At 48.4% G+C, this 21,151-nt stretch overlaps 3 protein-coding genes across 3 annotated transcripts; 1 reads left to right on the top strand and 2 right to left on the bottom strand.

Annotated features, from left to right (window-relative positions):
* Window positions 1-2,240: 2,240 nt before the first annotated feature.
* amfra (autocrine motility factor receptor a) lies at window positions 2,241-8,974 on the bottom strand. Its single transcript, XM_047033991.1, has 13 exons — window positions 8,438-8,974; window positions 7,992-8,084; window positions 7,498-7,662; window positions 7,017-7,169; window positions 6,670-6,710; window positions 6,426-6,558; window positions 6,100-6,233; window positions 5,868-5,978; window positions 5,517-5,704; window positions 5,104-5,207; window positions 4,779-4,913; window positions 4,256-4,557; window positions 2,241-3,770 (listed from the first exon to the last, which is right to left on the bottom strand). The coding sequence occupies exons 1-13, from the start codon at window positions 8,684-8,686 to the stop codon at window positions 3,602-3,604; spliced, it is 1,977 nt and encodes a 658-aa protein (XP_046889947.1). The 5' UTR covers window positions 8,687-8,974; the 3' UTR covers window positions 2,241-3,601.
* Window positions 8,975-9,937: 963 nt separating this feature from the next.
* pdcd2l (programmed cell death 2-like) lies at window positions 9,938-11,209 on the top strand. Its single transcript, XM_047033992.1, has 2 exons — window positions 9,938-10,027; window positions 10,262-11,209. Exons 1-2 carry the CDS (start codon window positions 10,010-10,012, stop codon window positions 11,114-11,116), a joined length of 873 nt encoding a protein of 290 aa, XP_046889948.1. The 5' UTR covers window positions 9,938-10,009; the 3' UTR covers window positions 11,117-11,209.
* Window positions 11,210-11,273: 64 nt separating this feature from the next.
* On the bottom strand, window positions 11,274-21,103 carry nfatc3b (nuclear factor of activated T cells 3b). The gene is made up of 9 exons (XM_047033675.1): window positions 20,615-21,103; window positions 18,500-19,580; window positions 18,028-18,190; window positions 16,550-16,749; window positions 16,017-16,189; window positions 15,791-15,931; window positions 15,580-15,635; window positions 14,407-15,490; window positions 11,274-12,042 (listed from the first exon to the last, which is right to left on the bottom strand). The coding sequence occupies exons 1-9, from the start codon at window positions 20,703-20,705 to the stop codon at window positions 11,912-11,914; spliced, it is 3,120 nt and encodes a 1,039-aa protein (XP_046889631.1). The 5' UTR covers window positions 20,706-21,103; the 3' UTR covers window positions 11,274-11,911.
* Window positions 21,104-21,151: the final 48 nt, after the last annotated feature.

Genomic DNA, 21,151 nt, shown 5'->3' with positions numbered 1-21,151 from the left:
TACAGCAGACCGCGTTTTTTGTGGTACAGCAGACCATGTTTCTGTGGTACAGCAGACCGCGTTTCTGTGGTACAGCAGACCACGTTTCTGTGGTACAGCAGACCGCGTTTCTTGTGGTACAGCAGACCACGTTTCTGTGGTACAGCAGACTACGTTTCTGTGGTACAGCAGACCGCGTTTCTGTGGTACAGCAGACCGCGTTTCTGTGGTACAGCAGACCACGTTTCTGTGGTACAGCAGACCGCGTTTCTGTGGTACAGCAGACCGCGTTTCTGTGGTACAGCAGACCACGTTTCTGTGGTACAGCAGACCGCGTTTTTTGTGGTACAGCAGACCACGTTTCTGTGGTACAGCAGACCGCGTTTCTGTGGTACAGCAGACCACGTTTCTGTGGTACAGCAGACCGCGTTTTTTGTGGTACAGCAAACCGCGTTTCTGTGGTACAGCAGACCGTGTTTCTGTGGTACAGCAGACCGCGTTTCTGTGGTACAGCAGACCGCGTTTCTGTGGTCCAGCAGACCGCGTTTCTGTGGTACAGCAGACCACGTGTCTGTGGTGCAGAAGACCGCGTTTCTGTGGTACAGCAGACCACGTTTCTGTGGTACAGCAGACCGCGTTTCTGTGGTACAGCAGACCACGTGTCTGTGGTCCAGCAGACCGCGTTTCTGTGGTACAGAAGACCACGTTTCTGTGGTACAGCAGACCACGTTTCTGTGGTACAGCAGACCGCGTTTCTGTGGTACAGCAGACCGCGTTTCTGTGGTACAGCAGACCACGTTTCTGTGGTACAGCAGACCGCGTTTTTTGTGGTACAGCAGACCACGTTTCTGTGGTACAGCAGACCGCGTTTCTGTGGTACAGCAGACCACGTTTCTGTGGTACAGCAGACCGCGTTTTTTGTGGTACAGCAAACCGCGTTTCTGTGGTACAGCAGACCGTGTTTCTGTGGTACAGCAGACCGCGTTTCTGTGGTACAGCAGACCACGTTTCTGTGGTCCAGCAGACCGCGTTTCTGTGGTACAGCAGACCACGTTTCTGTGGTGCAGAAGACTGCGTTTCTGTGGTACAGCAGACCACGTTTCTGTGGTACAGCAGACCGCGTTTCTGTGGTACAGCAGACCACGTGTCTGTGGTCCAGCAGACCGCGTTTCTGTGGTACAGAAGACCACGTTTCTGTGGTACAGCAGACCGCGTTTCTGTGGTACAGCAGACCGCGTTTCTGTGGTCCAGCAGAACGCGTTTCTGTGGTACAGCAGACCACGTTTCTGTGGTGCAGAAGACCGCGTTTCTGACAGTCCTGTTCATGGCATCAACACAGAGGGGTTAGGAGCTGCAGCATGTCCCAAGCACTCTGTCAATGTGAGAACTTTAATCTATTCAGTCCTCAGTGGTGCAGAGGGAGTCAGTGCTAGCAGGCTAGTGGGGATCTGAGATAATCCCAGGCTGAGTTCCATTTCTTTAATCTTGTGTGCTTCTCCCTCTGCTGTATTGGCTGGAGTCCGGAGGGAGATTTTGTCATCATTCTTCCTGAAGTCCTTTCCTTAGAATGCTGTACAAGGAAGTGAACAAGAGTACTCTGGGGGCATGAAGGCTATAGAATCGGGACGTGTCCAGTGAATGCAGATCAGTCAATGCTTCTCCTGAGCTACAAAGGTGTGCTACTGCCCCCTAGTGTCTTTGTGTGACAAGAACCTCGGAGTGTGTCGTCTAATGAGACTGGATGACTGTAAAATCGTGCTTGTTTTTTGTTGTTGCAGTATGTGACGTTAATCACAGTTTTCGTTGGTCCTGGCAGGGAGCTGGCAAGAGAACAAATACAAACGTCCTCTTTGTTGCTGATCACACGTACATGACTCAGGATGTGACTCGTGTCATTTGATCTGTTTACAGTCAGAACCTGCACCGCTCGGAGGGGGAAAAAGATGTTCAGATCATTGGGAAAGGGCCTTATCAAGATGGCATTGGATGCACTCAATGTAAAAATAGCCCAAGCCCATTTTCACAAGTCAGACTTTTGAGGTTGGCTAGATTTGCCTTTGAAGTAAAGTACATTTAGATCCCTTTCTAACTGAAACAAAAGGGTTAGACAGCGATTGCATGAAGATCTTAATTTTATTTGTACAGGGTCTTCTACATCTATGATACAGTCATTACAAAAGTATATACAAAAACACCATTCTTGACAGTTAGAATTTGATGCACACAGAAATTCAGTAAACTGCATTATACTCACTGACGTTATGGAATGTATTTGACTTTATTTGCAGAGTTAAGCAGCCTCTCTCAGGTCCAATGTGATGTACAGAGAAATACTGTCTCAAGGTGCACATGTCAAACAGGAATAGAGCACAGTGTCATGGGCAGGTAGAAAAGCTCTGCTACTGGCCTTTACAAACACGAATGTGTTGTTTATCTTGGCTTGTGCAGACCGGTCCCTGGTAACTCAGGGGATGTAGTCATCACAGACACCAAGTGTCCTCTGGGATCCAGTACCCAACCAGACCAAATACAACACGCTCAAAACTAAATGCCATTTCATACAATTATCAGGCTATAGGTGAAAACTGAGGCAGGGATAGATAGCTGTAGGCCACTGCAAACAGCAATTACAGCCCAAGCTAGAGTTTGAGTTGTCAAGCCAATTTGACCTTTTCATGTACTGTACTGCACAGATTAAGCATCAATTGGAATTTAAGTCAGTGAAAATGAAGTAGGCCTAATTCAGAAGCGACGCTGCAACATGTAATACGACAGAACACATTTGTGAGCTTCAGGTTCACCCCAACAGGATCTGGCCCATACAGGACTCACTGGAAAGGGATTTTTCATTAAACGACAGCAATGTATACATATTCAATCAGCTTTTTTATAGCTTTCAAATAAATTAATTTCAAGCTGCCCCCAAATCTAATCCTAACCCTGGCAACATTAAGATATTTTAACACACAAATGAACAAACAGATAGCCATAAAACAAAACTCTTTAGACCTGTTATTTTACAACACATACTTGTATCCTGTTACAACTAGCGCCTGCCTGTTTGCATTTTTATCACTATGCAGAAGAAAGGAGAAGGTAGTAACTCAAATACTGAGGGCAGAAACACTGCATAGCTGTGACTGTCTTGTTTAACACTAGATGACATGCTATGAGCCAGGTATTCAAGGCTACACTACAATGAGGTCATATTTCTTATTTCATCTGTAGACATGATGGCCAGTACAGTTCAGACAGAGCAGACAGTGTTTAGTGACACAGCATCCTTCTCTGTTGTAGAACATTGAAAAGACCGTTTACAGAAACATTTGGGTGAAGTCCTAACTCAACCACATAAAGACCAGGTGGATGGTGTTGGTACTAGTAGAGACCAGGTGGATGGTGTTAGTACCAGGAGACACCAGGTGGATGGTGTCGGTACCAGTAGAGACCAGGTGGTCAGTGTGAAACCAGTAGACACCAGGTGGATGGTGTTAGTACCAGTAGAGACCAGGTGGTCAGTGTGAAACCAGTAGACACCAGGTGGATGGTGTTAGTACCAGGAGACACCAGGTGGGTGGTGTTGGTACCAGTGAGTCAGTGTTTCCCCGTCTGTCCTCGCTGGTCAGATGTTCGAGCGCCCCTGCAGACGGCGCTCTGCCGCAGCGGCTAGCTTCCTGCGGCGCAGTGTCACAGAGTCTGACACTGAGGACAGCCTTTCAGTATCCTCGTCCATGTTGTTGCTGTTAGTGACAACACTAGCAGAGTCCCCGCTACTCCTGCTCTGGTACCTCCTGGGGGAGGAGGAGGGGGGAGGAGGAGGGGGGGGTGTAGATGTGAGTTATTGAGGTTCAAGGCACGTTCGCGTATTTGTGTTCAAATGAGGCCAGTCCCCAGCCTGGTTGTCATCAGAGCTAATTAGCCGTTGCTCCGTCTACAGCCTGATTAGCACAAAGATAACAGCCACAGAGGAAGCTCAACAGAATGTAGGATGGTAAACAGCTGCACAAGACAAGTACAAACAGCGAGAGATAACATTCAAGTGTAGCTGCCCAATAAAAGAGTAACGCAGTAAGTGGAGTTCTAAGAGAGCAAGGTGTGACTTCAACAGGACTGATGAAGTACTTAGGAAGGATTGAAAACATACAGATGTAGTACAGATCTAGTACACATGAAGTACAGATGAAGTACAGATGAAGTACAGAGGAAGTACAGATGTAGTACAGATGAAGTACAGATGTAGTACAGATGTAGTACAGATGTAGTATAGATGAAGTACCTGCGAGCGTGCAGCAGCAGCTCATCCTTCCTCTGAAGCAGCATCTTCTGCCTCTCCTCGGTCGACCGGGAGAAGCCACGACCCCTAACCTCCTGGAGCTCCGGGGCCCTGCCCTCCAGACCGGGGTTGGCCCTGCCCTCCAGACCAGGGTTGGCCCTGCCCTCCAGACCAGGGTTGGCCCTGCCCTCCAGACCGGGGTTGGCCCTGCCCTCCAGACCAGGGTTGGCCCTGCCCTCCAGACCGGGGTGGGCCTGGCCGTCCTCCAAGCCAGGGTCCACCCCTCTGGCTTGGCCCTCTGCGAGCTGAGGACAGCGTAAACATTTGTTTAGGAACTCCTCCAGTATAGAAGTATGCTGACTATATTCATTTCTCCGTGGTTCGATTCCCACCTAGGTCATTAGCTGTATACGTGCGTGCACCCCCCCCCCCCTCCTCTCTACAGCTTTTCCTGTCTCTCTCAAACTGCTAACATTACTAAAGCAGGGACACATGAGTGTAAATCCAGACATGTGCCCAGACTGACCTGTGTGAGGAGGGGCACCTGGATGCGCCCCTCCAGGATGTTGTCAGTGGTGACCTCCAGAGAGCTGGTCCTCTGCAGGTCCTGCAGCACCAGGTGGAGCGGCACCTGGGGGAACATGCCCTGGATCTGACGGGCCTGTCGGGGGGAGGAAGGGAGGGAGGAAGGGAGGGAGGAAGGGAGGGAGGGAGAGCATCCGTCATCATGTCACTAGTCATGACATGGTGAATGAAGACAGGACTTCAGAGATGCATCCCCATCAACAAGAGGTCCATGTCCCAGTCATGGCAGCACGCCAGCGATAGGGAGGCGCTGAAAGCAGACTGACCATGGAGCTGAGCTGGGCGTGGCTGGTCTGAAAGCTGCCCCGCAGGCCCGCCGTGTGACTCACTTCCACCGAGAAGCTCGGCAGCCAGCTGGCAATACGAGAACCTAGAAGAACACATACATGAACATCAATCAATTCATAAACAGAGCTAAAGCTATTGTTGGTTGCTAACTCCAGTGGAGTCTAACGGCCCATTCAAACTGCCCCAAACAAACACTAACAAACACCAACAGCCACCAGTTGTTGGGTTGTGTTGGTTTGGTGTGACCGGCCTGTTGGTGTTAGTAGGCCGTGTGAAAACTACAGTTATCTCTCCAGACGTTCTAAACCAACCGTCCAGCAGGAGCACGTTTGTTTTGTTGCTGTTTGCCTGACGTTGATAGAGGGTTGTGTTGAGAGAGTCGAGCCCTCACCATCGAAGTGGAAGAAGTGGTTGTGCTGGTTGATGTGGGGCTGGGCTTCGGCCTCTGGGCCCAGGCCCCCCTCGCGGGGGCCCCCCTGCCTGGCCCCCCTCTCCCCGGCCCCCTCGCGGGGGGTGTCCAGGGACATGCGGCAGGTAGGGCACGAGGTGTCCTGCTCCAGCCACGAGCGCAGGCAGGAGCTGGGTGAACACTCACGTCAAACACTTTACACACACCCAGGCCAACCAACCTTCCAGAGTATCAGCTAATAAGCTCATTTCTGATGTCCTTTCAAAAAACAGCTGTGCTATTTCCTGTTTGATGACATGTTTCCTGCTGTGTCCGTGTAGCTGTGCTGCTCACCTGTGGAAGAGGTGACCGCAGGGGAGTCTGCGGGCTGTCGCCATGGCGTCCCAGCAGATCGCGCAGTCATCGTCGTTAGTCGCCAGCTCGTCTGGAGTGGCCACAGCAAACCTGGACCCAGCCGCCCCCCCACAGAGAGAAACCTCACACCAGGTACAAACACACCCCCCGGAGGAGGAATGCTTGCGTGTTTTAACGAGCACGTGTACATCTTGCAGGTGCAGAAACCGACCTGGCCTCCATGTTGTCGATGACACGCAGGTAGTTCTTGTGGCGTCGTATTCTCTTCTGCACCTCGTGGAACAGGTAGCGTAGCTGCATGAAGATCACCAGGCTGGCCATGGACAGCCAGATATTCCCCACGAGCTGAGACGGGGAGGAAGAGGCAGAGAAACACACACACACCTCCATTGAGCAATAAAAGGATAAAGGGCTAAGTGAAGCGGTAAAACATGACACTTAGGTTTGCACACCACCATGGCTACATGAGTTAGCATGTAGCGTTAGCACATCCTGCTCTCTCGTGTTTGTTTGTACAGAACCAGGAAGTGACCTCACCAGCATGTGGATGTGGTGTACGAGGTCCAGGCCCAGCAGGGACAGCTCCATGAAGAAGTCCGTGTGGTAGACGTAGGAGCCCTTGTTCTCCCAGATCCCCTCGTGGTTCAGGTCCCACAGGTGGATGGAGTACCTTAGAGAGACGTCCAAAAGGCTGGCAGTTAGATCTTTAAAAACGCCCAGATCACGGTTTATACTCGTTCACACAATGTTTCTCTGTGTAAAACAAAGAGCAGACACCTACCGGATGATAACATGAGCAGTCCTCACGGTAACCAGCATACACTGAAACAAACAAACCCTGCGTTATTGTTCATTCGGAGCAGGTTAAAAACAACACACCAACACAGACGGTCTGCTCCAGGGTTACATCCGCGGGAGGGTCTCCTGCCTCCTGAGGCAGCCCAGGGGGGTCTCCTGCCTCCTGAGGCAGCCCAGGGGGGTCTCCTGCCTCCTGAGGCAGCCCAGGGGGGTCTCCTGCCTCCTGAGGCAGCCCAGGGGGGTCTCCTGCCTCCTGAGGCAGCCCAGGGGGGTCTGCTGCCTCCTGAGGCAGCCCAGGGGGTAGACCTGAGGAAAGGAGGTGCTCCCTACCTCAGCAGCCATGAAGGCGACGGTGTGGATCCCCTGGCCGTGTCCCAGCACCCCGCAGAGCATCGCCAGGCCCAGACACGCCAGCATCAGCCCCACCAGCAGCACCAGCACCCTCGCGTGGCTGCTCAGCGCGGTGGTGGGAGAGAATGACAACTGCAGACACATCAGTGTGAGCATCCGCCTTGTGGTAGCGCACGATTGTAACACTACCTCATTTGCATGAATGTGATACCAGCTAATTTGCGTGATTGTGATACTACCTTATTTGCACCATTGTGGTACTACCCAATTGGGATCTCAATCATTTCATCACATTTCATCTGTCATGTAGCATCAACAAAAGGACTACCTTAGATATAACCTTACAGCACCCAACATAATATGAGACTAATCCACTCTGTAGGCCAGAATGTTTTGAGTTTGTTGAAATGTTTCTCTCTGTATGTGTTTCGACCTCAGGGCATCCTGTTCTGGAACGTACGTATTCAAAGCGGTCCTTGCACAGTTGCACCACCAGGTGGAGGAAGACCAGGACAGCAAACCACAGAGACCACATCAACACCTCATCCAACGTGTGCACATTCAGGACCCCGAAGATGAAGATGAACTTGTAGAAGATAAAGTTCCAAAACTTTTCCCTCAGGTGCTGTGGAGATACACAGAGAGAGAGATACAGAGAGAGATACAGAGAGAGAGAGAGAGAGAGAGAGAGAGAGAGAGAGAGAGAGAGAGAGAGAGAGAGAGAGAGAGAGAGAGAGAGAGAGAGAGATACACAGAGAGAGAGAGAGAGAGAGAGAGAGAGAGAGAGAGAGAGAGAGAGAGAGAGAGAGAGAGGCAATAAAATGGACATGACAAAATGGACATCTCTAGTGAAATTGTATAGTGTTGCATTGTCCCATCATCAAAACCTTGCAGGTAGAGAAGGATGTTGTTAATGACAGTGATATAATGAACTTCAGATACGTTTCAACCAACCTGTTTTTCACTGACACGCAGAGGCCCAAAGACAAGGCACTGGATCACCTTTGCAATCAGCATTAGGATGCAACAGGCTGTATTCACCACCACCTAAGAAGGAATTAACTGCTACTTCATTACTACATTCAAAACACACAGTTCGTTGGCATTAACTGTAACTCAACATTGTCAACAACTGCTTCACTATCAGAAAATAATCAAAACAAATTTATTTTGAATTGAATTTAAAGCAGACGCTTTTATCCAGAGCGGCTTTAGGTAAATACAGGGACATTCCCCCGATGCAAGTAGGGTGAAGTGCCTTGCCCAAGGACACGTCAATTTGCATGGCTGGGAATCCAACCGGCAACCTTCTGATTAATAGCCCGATTCCCTAACCGCTCAGCCATCTGACTCCCCTGACATTTGATTACAACTATGCACCAGAAGTTCCACAGACTCACCCAAACAAAAGCAGTGTCAGTGGTCATGTACAAGAGGATATCACTGGCTACATCACCGTAGCTGGTGAAGAGGTCGTACTCGTCTTCAGGGCTGGTATGGGACTCCTGTGTGACATAGCGGTCTAACTCTCCAGATTCCGTGACAGTATTGTAAGCACTCAGGACTGTCGCGGCCAGCAAGATAGCACTCAGAGCTGTGTACGTCTGTAGACTGGGCCAAGGGACTCTCTCCAAGAACAGCAAAGGCATGTCGACGGTTAGGGTTTGCTATGCTTTTACACTTGTCATTGATATCTCAAGTCCACCGCGCAGTTAGCACCGGTAAGTTAAGCAAGTCTTTGACAGCCTCATCAAACGTGTGTAACTCTTTCCTGGTCTAGGTCGAGCCTATGGCTATGTCTTCTTGCATTATTAATACGTTTACACATGTCGTTGAATTTTAACAAATTAGATTGTCAACCATTTCAGTACAACCCAGCTTTTAACCAATTCGTGTTTATCAGGCTAGCAAGCAAGACGAACTACTGTTGTAGTAGTAACTAACTAGCCTAGCTGGCCAACCCGTTTGTGAAATAGTTTGACAGCTGTATCAACACGATTATATATAGACTATTACAGATGGACATGACACACGAATAAATAGCTATCTAGCCAAATCTCCAATCTTGCTGAAACAAGGTGCTGTCCCTTGGTTAAATGTTGACGACGTATATAGAGCTATTTATGTGTGTCTAAATCCTCTGAGTAGCGGTCTGTGTTGTTAGTGTAGCATCATAGTCTCCCTCCTTGTATCTTCCGGTAATAGACGTGACGTTTAGGTCCTTGACTGTTTACTTCCGGTTAGTGATGGGAAACGAAGCTTTCCGAAGCAACGAGATATTTGAAACAATTGTTTCAAAAAAGTCTCGCTTTTTCGAAGCGTTTGATACATCCTCTCCATAGGGACATCTGCTGGTCAGTTCATAGTATGGCGACGGTATCGAGAGATTGAAGAAATCGAGTGACGTCAAGTCTTCGAGACGTTATAGTCTCACAATCGCCGACAGGTTGATAAAGGACATATTACAATAATAATAATAATGTTGTTGTATTACAAACACGTTAACGTCTTTACTTTTTTACAGTTATTACGTTTATTTTTAGGTTCTCAGCATTATTCAGATTTTCAACTAGGTTGACTATGGCTTGTGGCTAGAGCGCTGTCTTACGGTTAAGAGTGTGCTCGAATCTTTCCTCTTACCTCACTTGAGAGGAAGTATATGCTAATTGAATACATTATTGATATTGTAGACCAGAGGCTAAAGTTTCGGGACATGCCTTAGCAACGGGAAAATGATCCCATATTAAAGCTGGCTAAATGTTTTAAACTAGAGAGAGATGTAGCCTATGTGCTTGTGTATTTGTGATTTCTGAATACTTTAAGGCGTCGGAAAAAATGCCGTTTGAATGGCATGACAGTTGGTGCAGTAGCTTCTAGTCAGCCGGGCTGCAGGCGACGCCGGCGCAACATGAAGTCGAACGCACCTCGAACGTAACATCACTACTTCCGGTTGCCTATCAACAACACGAAACATGGCTGAAACACACGAGGTAACTCTTATTGGAGTTTGTGATGGGGCAATTGGCGATGGAAAGAGATATCCCTTATCATTTTTGACCAACAAGGTCGGCGATCTACCGGACGTACTTCCAGTAATGTCTTGGCAATACCCCAGATGTGTTCTTTGCAATGGTATTCTTGCACATGTGGTGCAAGTGTACTGTCCATTGGAGGCGTCTCTCTATCACAGAACTCTGCATTTGTTGGCTTGCCCAAACCCTCAGTGCAGTTCCAAGTCGGAGAGCTGGAAGGTACTGCGTTCTCAATGTCTGGAGTCAGAGATCAAACCAAGTCCGGAGCTTTCACCGTCTCCCCATAGCCCTGCCACGGAAACTCCCATCGCTGCCACTGACTGGTGCGACGGCGCTGACGAATGGGGAATGGAAGATGAAGAAGAATCGGCATGTTTAAGTGACACAACCCAAACCCAGTTGAAGACTACGGAGGCAAACCTGCAGCCAGTGATGCCCACCACCGAGCTGGATGTGAGTGGCAGACTTCGGGACCTCTGTCTTGGTGAGAGGGAGGCGATTCAGCTGGATATCCCCACCTTCAGTCCATTCTATGTCAGCGTAGTGGAGGAGACGGACCTGGTGGCCTCCACCGACCTACATCACGCTCAGAAACTGTTAAAAGAATATGAGCGAAGAGAAGGTGTAGCTGTCGCCGAGCTGGGCTCCAGTGACGGAGGCGGAGATGAAAAGTACGAGAAGGTCCGGGCCAGACATGGAGATGCGGTCTTCTCCAGATTCATGAAGAAGATCTCCATGTGTCCTGAGCAGATCTTGCGGTACTGCTGGAACGGGTCGCCTCTTTATATCTCAGAACCTCCTTCGAACATGGCAGAGATGGTGCCGGAGTGCGCTCGCTGTGGCAGCTCCAGGACCTTTGAGCTACAGCTGATGCCTGCGTTGGTCAGTTTACTGCGGAGTAAAGACTGTAGGTCGGAGATGGCGGTGGAGTTTGGGACAGTACTGGTGTACACCTGTAGGAATAGCTGTTGGACATTGGGCTCAACCTCACCTGTAGAAGAGCTTATACTCATCCAACAGGACCCAGACCAAAAACTCTTTAAATGATTACTCGATTACATTGTATAGCAATGGAATGTTACTGTTTGTGACAATTCAAAATTGAATGTCAGTGTTAACTTTACAAATAAAGGATGTATTGACAAACATGTTTTTCATAGTTTTGTCTCTTGCAAGAATTTAATGTAATCAAATTGTAGTGTATTGATAATACACACTGATAGGTTTCATTCGTTTTCTTTAATAGAACTTCAGTCTCAAAAGTACAACTGTAGAATGTAAGATGGCTGCTTCATTTCAACGCAAACAGTGCAAGCTGCATTCTTTAGAAAGTAAAATCTGGAAGTAGGAATTTTACATAGTGTGAAATGTCATTCCAATAATCTGTTTACTATATATGCAAGACCAAGAGTATCAAAAATAGATTTATAGTTAACGTATTTGCCAATAAATAATACATGAACACAGCATTTAAATTATTTAGCCAATGAAAGGCTTTCCAATTAGGTTAAATTATTGCAGCTGCAAACAATCCTACAGACATTTTATTGTAATTAAATGTATTTCCATATTGTACCTCTTCAAACAAGAAATCTTTGGTATAAAACATCTTTACAGCAAAACAATATTGTAATAAAATCCTGAGGCAGTGCTAAATAAGCAAGCCCATGGGCATCACCTCACAACAGGGTGAGTATGACAGGCTGTTAGCTAAGTACTAGTTGAGGCACTGTATCCTTGCCATAAAAATGACAATGACTATTTAAAATAAGCTACTTAACTCAAATGCATATTTAACTGCCAAATACACAGCACCAGTTATCACCTGAGCAGGGGTGAGAGCTAATGAAGGCCACAGAACTGTAGAGGGGTTTCACCGGAGGTTTGATCCCAGCCGAAACGATCCTGTCCTGCCAGGACAGCGTCTGCAACGCCGCCAATCTCAGATATGTCTCTGTCGATAATCTCGTTCACTGCGAGAGAGGCAAACAGAGATTACATTAATCTTCTCATCTCTTCACAGACTTGTTTCAGCCATGGGAGGGCAGTATTGCTCCAGACACAAGTTTCAAGTTACATTCTTCATCCTGAAATACTAGACGGCTTGCAACAGCATGTTGTGTTGTAGGCCAACATTTGTTTTTGGATACATTGAATTCATCTTTTTGTTGTTGTTGTTGTCTTCATCCCTAGATGTCACAGAACATCCAAGCCAGTTACTGGCACATAACTGTAAATCTGCTGTAAACACAGGATCCACACTCCAGGATCCACCAGGACGCCCCAGCCCATATTTACATTTACATTTACATTTAGTCATTTAGCAGACGCTCTTATCCAGAGCGACTTACAGTAAGTACAGGGACATTCCCCCCGAGGCAAGTAGGGTGAAGTGCCTTGCCCAAGGACACAACGTCATTTTGGCTTTGGCGGGTAATCGATCCGGCAACCTTCTGATTACTAGTCCGACTCCCTCACCGCTCAGCCATCTGACTCCCATATTTGTGAGTCTATTTATACATCTATGGAGTAAAAAGCCCAGATGGATCAGATGGCCACATATACACACACAGTCTATTTCCAGCCCACACCATGAAAAGGTGATGTGTTTGAAACCTGAACCAATAGGGGAGAGGATAAAAGATGCATGTAAGATAGGGGGGAGGATAAAAGATGCAAATAAACACATAAAGAGCGCTCCATCTGTAGAGGGAGAGCACGAATCACCTGCACCTGCAGCTCAGTCAACAGGACCCAGTACCACTGCCCTCAGCTCAGTCAACAGGACCCAGTACCACTGCCCTGTGCTCAGTCAACAGGACCCAGTACCACTGCCCTCAGCTCAGTCAACAGGACCCAGTACCACTGCCCTGTGCACTAGCTTTTCTAAAGTTCTAATGTGATTTATGCTGGGTACACACCACAAGATAATTTTGGGATGATTTCCCCCTTGCGACAATCCTAGGTAATGTCCCGATTATCTACAGATTATCTCATCAGATATTCCCTTGGTGTGAGGTGTGTTAAGAGTGACCGAATCTACTCGGAAGAACGTCGGATCAGAACCCGATCGCGAATCGTAAATATTCAACATGTTGAATATTTACGATCAGAAATCCTGATGTGTGGGGGAACCCCGAGGACAAACACCACACACTATAGGAGCCAAACGGTTAAATCTAGGATTTATGAGAACCCTTGTCCTCATGTTTGGGGTCTCTCACATTTTGAAAATCTTAAAAGATTAAAATAAATCTGTCAGGGTGGTCCCAGCATTAGATGTTGAGTGAGTACGAGTGTTGAGGCGGAACGACTGGAGGCAGAAAGTCAAGTTCATCCAAGCCCGGCTCTCTGGTTTCATGCTGAAGTGAGAGCTGGTGGGGTCTCAGGAACACTTGTCATCACTACTCGGGGACAGCTGGTCAACAGTAACACAAGCAGATTAGCATGTGTGGTATCTTTAGCCCCACCCCACCACCCCTCCTGTGTTTGACTGTACACAAACCTACACACGGTGCAAGTGTCACCCCCTTCAGCTAGCAACCAGGGGCCCTGCCTATAATTAACCCAGATCCTAGAGCTGGGCACACACACAGGAGCAGGCTTGCTGCCACGCCGCTCTGTAGAAAGGCAAACAAAGGCACAGTGTGGGCATATGGCGACCAGAAATCGGATCTGTAACTGTGTGGTCGGGACAAACACAGTCCAGCCTGTGATAGGAGATTAATTAAAAAATGTGGTAGGCATGGTGAGAGGCTGAGAGCTTGACGGTTAGGGTAGGCATGGTGAGAGGCTGAGAGCTTGACGGTTAGGGTAGGCATGGTGAGAGGCTGAGAGCTTGACGGTTAGGGTAGGCATGGTGAGAGGCTGAGAGCTTGACGGTTAGGGTAGGCATGGTGAGAGGCTGAGAGCTTGACGGTTCGTCAGTCTGACAGCTTGGGGGAACTGCCAGCCCAACATGGGGACTTGTCTGTTCCCATTGAGCTGTAGCATGCACTGGTTACCCAACAACACTTTCTACATTCACCATTTCCATGTTCTTTTTGTGGGTAAATTACAATTTTAAGGCGGGTGGGCGTCTCAATATACTGCTATGATACCTTTACGATACGTTATAATATCTGAAACCTTTACTAGAGAAATAGGAGTTTCATTTAATCATTATTTAATATGGGCCAAATGTTTCTACCGAGTGACCTAAGCTGAAATATCCTGAGCTGGAACAATAGTCTTAAGGTTTGCAACATGCATCTGGTTAGTTCAGGAAGTTGATAAAAACAACAATCCTAGCACTTGAGTCGTGAATACTCCACAGCGCACTCATGCAAGTTTCTTACCGTCATCCAGTGTGATCTCATGAAGCTTGTCCTCCGGTTCCTGCTTGACGCTCACCCTGTCCCCTGAGTTGGAGAACAGAGAGTGGGGGGCATGGCTCAGGGTCTTCTGGAGGTCTGAGGCCAGGCTGGTTCTGCTGGGGCCCAGGGAGGGTGCCTGGCGTCTGGGGGACCCCCCGGGGGAGGCTGACGGGGGGATGGAGCAGGCTGGCGCTGCAGGGGCGGGAGAGTAGGAGGAGGACCCGTCTCTGGTGGGATGGTATTTCAGAGTGTGGTGCAAGGCTTCTGCCTGGTTGGACCCTGTGTGTGAGCAGTGGTAACTGTGAGAGTACCCCTGGGCTGGGGCTTGGGCCCTGGCTTGGCTGGCTGGGGCGTGGGCCCTGGCTTGGCTGGCTGGGGCGTGGGCCCTGGCTTGGCTGGCTGGTTGGGGACTGGAGCTAGCTAGCTGGGGCTGTGTGGCACTCTGGTATGTCATGCCCTCTCTCCGCGAGGACACGGAGGCAGCCACTGTGGCCTGCGCTTGTATCTGTGGATGGAACTGACGTCCACAGGAAGCCATGACAGAGCAGGGTTGGTTACTGTACGGAACACTATATGGTGTGGGGTTGTATGACGGCCTAGTCAGGGAGGCTGGTTTGGGATTGACGGCCTGCCTAGGGCTTATCCGCTGGTGTCCCATATTAGTGAGATAGCCATGGAGGTGAGGGGAGGGTTGCTGAGGAGAGGACCCCAGGGAATAGCACCCTGCCTGGGGAGGACGCCCACAAGGCACTGGGTCTCCAGGAGACCCATAAAAGGGCGTGTCCTGAGGAAAATCTTGGTCAGTAGGGCGCAGCTGCGTGCTGATTGGATAACAGGTGGAGGGATTGTGGGGAACGTAGTCAAAGTCACTGTGTTCCTGCTTCATGTGCTTTGTGACGATGGTGCTGTCGACGACAGCAGGGTAGTGGTGTGTTGCAGCACCGAGGTACGTGAAGCCCTGAGTTTGGCTCCTTTTCCTCTTTCCGTTTGACACGTAGAACTGCACCTGGACTGTCGAGGTTACGGTCTTACTGTGGTAAGCAGGGATGTCCACCACAATGCTGGACTGTGAAGAGAACAATGTTGTTTTACATAAAAAAAATGGTCTAATCTGCTGTACTTTGGGAGAGATGTCCACTCATGTTCACTACTTACACTGTTACTTTTCTCTTGTATCACATTTGCATCAACTTCCCACTGTGTGCGACCATCTGGGGCATTTGGGGAAAACGTCAGTTTTTTTTGCAGCAAAGATTTTTTAGCTTTGTAATTGGTTTTGATCTGTTTTGATTTTATGATTGTATTTTTGCTTTGGCATTGGTTCTCTGAATGTAAGTCTGTAAGATATGAGATGACCAGCACCTACCAGGGCCTTTCTCCACAAAGATGACCTTGGACTCTGGGGAGATGTTTGAGCCTGTGATGACCAGCTCCTCGCCTCCATTCACAGAGCAGCTGGCTGGACTAAAGCTGTCGACCTGGGGCAGCTCCTGGGCCGACCGCTGGGCTGCAGGTCAACCAGTCAACAAATCAGTCAGTTTGTAACAACACAGGAATAACTTGTGTCTATTCATGTCTTTTCAAACCCTCACAGCATTCTATAGGAACCGAGGCGGCCTGCAGACACAGGAGTCTCCCTCCAGACTGGGGGATGTGCACGCGGAAGGCCATCCTCACGCGAGTGTTTTTGCGGCCGATGTCTGTCTCTCCTTTCCTGAGTTCGATGTCCGAATTCCTCAACTTCAAGATTCCCGCACAGTCAATGCTGTTGTACAGACATCAGAGCAGTTTTAGAAAATATTGTTCAGACTTTATGTTCAATCATTCTCATGCGTGCCTATATTCAAACTAGTATGTTGACATTGTGTTTAATAAGATGAATCTGCTAACCCTAACAAGTTTGCTTAAAAAAAGGAAAGTCGACCACATTTCTATTTTTGAACAGATGAAATATTCCTTTTCCTTTTTCTTAGCACTTCTGAGAATTTAACACACTGTTCATCATGAAAAATGAACAGAATCCAAAGTGGTTGTTGGGTGGATCACAAGGATTATATATCACAGTTCTATTTCTTCCTTTGTAGTGCTTTTCAAAATGTAAATCCTCTATGCTTGGGAGGATTACCTGTTGGACATACTGTTTTCTGGGAGAAGAGGTATTTCAAGAACTTTGGTGCTGGTTATAATGTTTTCCTGGCAGGCAGTAGAGACAGTTTTCCCAGTTACCCGATGCACCTGGTAGAAGGCATGTGGTCTCAAAAAACGATCGTCTGCCGTCCCGATGAACACCTGTAGGTTGACTGGTGTCTCACTGTAGCCAAGAAGCTGTAAACAAAACCATTCTGTGAAGAACTGAAATGACACATTATCACTGATGCCTCTTACAGTCATTCTTATAGTAATCAAAGTCATAGTCAGTCTTTTACGCAGTAAAAGCTGCCCTCTGGAAAGATTAGGAGCACAACATGCTCACTGATGTAATGAACAGCCAAATACATCAGGGTGTGTATCAGGGTGTGTATGAGTGGGCCTATAACAATGTTTATCTACACTGAAGGCACAAAGCGTTTGGCTCGTTGGTGGACCGAAGGCACAGTGCCCATGTGTGTGGGGATTTGAGAACGTAACAAACAGGACTAGTGAAATGTTCTGTGGATTTGCCACTGTCACTATCAACCAATCCCAAAATAAACCAGCGGGTATATGTTACATGTGAGACCTTTGTGTATCTCAGCTCTGCATCTGGTTCTCTGATCCTGAGATTGTAACCCAGGCCTCCCGGACATGTTAGGTGGTATCCCTACCAAGAGTTGAGTCAAAAATACATTCAACGTCAAAAGATCAGAGTGTCTGCGAGGGGGGGGGGGGGGGGAGATGTACTGCCTTGGACTGACTCAAGAATGACAGGAATTCCAAGTTCCACATGGTCAAAAAAACTAAACAATTCACAGACTTGTTTCACAGAATCATGGTTTCCATGGCGAGTTTTCAGTGTGGTCCAAAAGGTGTCTTCTGAGCTAATAGACACTGATGCTAAGCCCCCTTCCATGTACACACACCACAGCAAACACACCACAGTCACACACGTAAACATCTTGTGTGTGCAGAAGGGACGAAATGTTCAGTTTCAGCTGTATTCATGTCTGGGTTCAGTTTGAATAAGAAGCATACACTAAGACAAGTATACAAACACACTTCACTAATCACAGATAAACGTTACACAGAAGTGGTGAAACATTAACCAAGACTTAATCAGCAGATCAGAATAAAATAATCATGTTTGGTGTGCAAAACACTTTCTTTGATATAACAGGAAGCTACACTGTGGACACAGACAAGGTTAGAACTGACCCTCCCCTACGCTCCACAGACAAACCCTGACCTAGAAAACACAAGCTGAATTTCATTGGAATTAAATTAAACACACTAGCTCGATTGGATTGCATCAAATTTGATAAATGAATACTCTGACATATAGTGAAAGAACAGGAAACGATCCATCCTTTCTATGCCTACTACGTAGCTGTTGCTGGCCTTGCCCTGAGACTGTCTTTGTTCAGAATGACCTTGTGTCATGCCGTCAGTGACAGCCTGGCTGCGTACCTTGACGACAGGGTGTCCCCCAGAGGTGGCCTTGACGGCTCCCCTGCTGCCCTCCGTCTCGTAGTGGGCCCTGTGGTGAGCCTTGGGCTGCACCTCGATCTTCAGCTCATACTGGCCGTCCTGGCTGGGGAGGGGGCAGTCGAGAGAGGGTGGAGATGACAGCCTGCCAGGGGAAACACGGGGGGAACACAGCACATCTGGTTAAAGGCTCTACTGTTGATGACCCACAATACTGCTCCGTCAAGGATGATGCCATGTGTATTTGATCTCAACAGAGCAAATCCGAGACCGATATGAATGGTTAAGCTTGAGGTGACAAGAAACACAGTCACTAAGCAGGTGCTTTGTTTACAAAGTCACCTACATGAACGTACACAGCACAGTACATTTACTAGTAGGCTCTTCCAGCCCAAACAGTACCAAAACAGTACTGTATACTGTGTTTTCCACTGCTGTTGACACGCATAACAACCTGAAAAGTGGAGAGTTGCCCTGCTTGGGTTTGTTCCAGGTGAAGTGTGAGGGCACTGCGAGGAACAACTCGGCCAGACCATCCTGGTTTAGACCAGCCACACATTCCTCCACAGATGAGTCCAGCTGAGGCAGCCCTATTCCTGGGTCATCCAGCCCAGAGTCCCCCTGACCAGCCAGGAGAACCATGTGGGCCCTGGAGGTCCTCCGGGTCTTGGAGGGAACATCCACGTCCATCAGGGCAGCGGCAGGGCTGCCTCCCCAGGTGTCCTCCGTCACGCTGCCCCGCGGGGAGTGTCCCGGGGTGGGGCTTGGAGAGTGGTGCGGGGAGGGGGAGCGGGCGCAGATGTCAGCGCTGGAGTGCCGTCTCTTCCCACAGGGCGACGTGGGCCTGGAGGATGACCGGGAGGGCGGGCGAGGGTTGAGCCAGTTCTCGTCCGTGACGCTGGTGCGAGGGGAGTGGCGCGGGGAAGCGCAGGGCGACTGGCGCGGGGACTGGTACGACGAGAGGAGAGGGTGTTGGTACTGCAGCTGCCAGATCTCCACGCCGAACGCCCCGCCTCCGCAGCCGGGAGAGGGGAGAGGAGAGGCTAACGGCGACCCCAGAGTGACCCCGGCTGCCGCCTCGTTCAGCTCAGCCTCCACGTCGTCGTAGATGTGGGAGAAAGACTCGCAGGAGGAGAGGTCGGACAGCCAGCTGCGGGAGGACAGGCTGCTGCAGGGACTGGGGCTCAGGGTGGCGTCTCGGTAGCCAGGCTCCAGAGGCAGGTACAGGTGGTCCCTGGACCAGGACCTGTCAGGGCCAGGGCCTTCACCCTCCGGCCCCCTGGCTGGCACTGCATTGTGACAGCTTCCCGCCTCCTGGTGATTGTTAGGGGCTATGGAGGTAATCTGTATGCTTGGGCAGTCGAATGCCTTGGGGTGCCCCAAGGAACTGTATTGGAAACTGTGGACTTCATAACTAGGTTGCTGCCGGTGGATGCTACTGGGGTCTTGGAAAGTAGGTGGAGAAGGATGTTGACCGGTAGGTTGGTTGGCCAAAACTTGGGTGTAGTAAGGTGTGCTGTCATCAGGTTCTCCACCTGTTTGAAATAGAATGTCAGGTATAAGTGGTAAGCAAATAAAGAAGGTGGCTCATTTGCAATGCAAAGTGTCTAATCTTCAGCACACAACAGATACAATTGTCACTCCCTGTAACTCTGCAAGACAAGCAGTTGATGTTATCAACAGAACTCTCTATAAAGAGTCTACACATTATGAACAATCATTACATCGAACAGCTACAAAGTTCAGTACAGATAAATTATTCATCCTGTAAAAAAAATCTTGATGGACCTGTAAGTTAACCTGCAGGCCTCTGCAGCATGGTGATATTATAAAAATTATCAAGAGCACTAGTCTGGCTAATTCACACAACTGTATGTGCTCACAGCTGTCAACAGAGCTGCAAAAACAGCCTACTATTAATACCACAGTTCACACAGGACATGCGCCCACACAGGCTTCTGCACACAAAATGCAAAAAATGTGGGAGTTAAAGAGCTGATTGTCTTGATATGAATCACAATAAACCAGCCATAATCTTCTAATATTTGCAAATTCAATAAACGTAATGAATATGAATATTATCTGATGCATCAGATGAGAGCATTGCAAGCGGTTTGGCTGGCAGCTTATAGTAGCTTATGTGGGGGTGCCATGTTGAACGGTTAGAAAAGGGAAGGAGGCATTGAACCAGACGGGTGAGGTCAGGGGTGTCAACATCGGTGTCTGTGCCATTTCATCAGCCAATAATTGGTACTTTTCACTCATTTCTTATTTCGCCTTCTGCGTGCCTTTATGCAGATACCATAATCAATATAAATCAAGACAATATTGGAAGAAAAAAAAAGTTTGAAACCCTGTCATGTTAGCAAAATAAACTTAAACTGAGATTGCCAAATTACCAGCATTTGTAGGTACACCAAAACGTACATGCCATTACGTCTTATGCATTATACTTTATATTTCATGTATCATAAGAAGGTAGCCTATGCCTAACAGATTATTTGAACAGATTTGTGTCTCTTCAGCTGCCTCCACAGCGGATAGGATATGTTGTCAAAACTGAACTCACCTGCGGGGCCTAGCAAATGTTGTTGCGTGTCTACCCCGAAAGTAAGTCCGAAGTCCAGCTCCTCATTACTGCTACAATTAATTGTAGTCATTGGATAGGACGAGTCAGGTTCAACCTTCAAATTCAGGTCGGAGTTGACTCAGGACGCATTAAAACTCCTTAGGCATAAGCTACGTGTAGCAATAAAAACTTTTTGATTCGTATTACAGGGTAAACAGCAACAAGTCGATCCAAACCGAAGTTGTAAATTGCTGCTACGCGAATCCGAAATGACTTACGTCACCTCCAGTGTCAACATTTAGGTAGATTTGCCTTCAAGGTATTTCAATGTAAAGGGTTGCTCGAGCTACAGACCAACGAAAAGACGAAACGGTTGACCGTAGATTCTCTCGGTGGACAACAAAGTACTCTACTCCAACTTCCACATTACAAACAAAGCATTAGACAGCTCCGACCGTGACGTCAGCAAAATTCAACACCCGTCTCCGAGCCCAGAGTACAGTATGGTGTTAGAATCCTCCGCAAATGAAATCATAT

This window comes from Hypomesus transpacificus, chromosome 14 (genome assembly GCF_021917145.1).
Source record: "Hypomesus transpacificus isolate Combined female chromosome 14, fHypTra1, whole genome shotgun sequence".
In the NCBI taxonomy this organism is placed as follows: domain Eukaryota; kingdom Metazoa; phylum Chordata; class Actinopteri; order Osmeriformes; family Osmeridae; genus Hypomesus; species Hypomesus transpacificus.
This window is presented reverse-complemented; position numbering and strand designations above follow the sequence as displayed.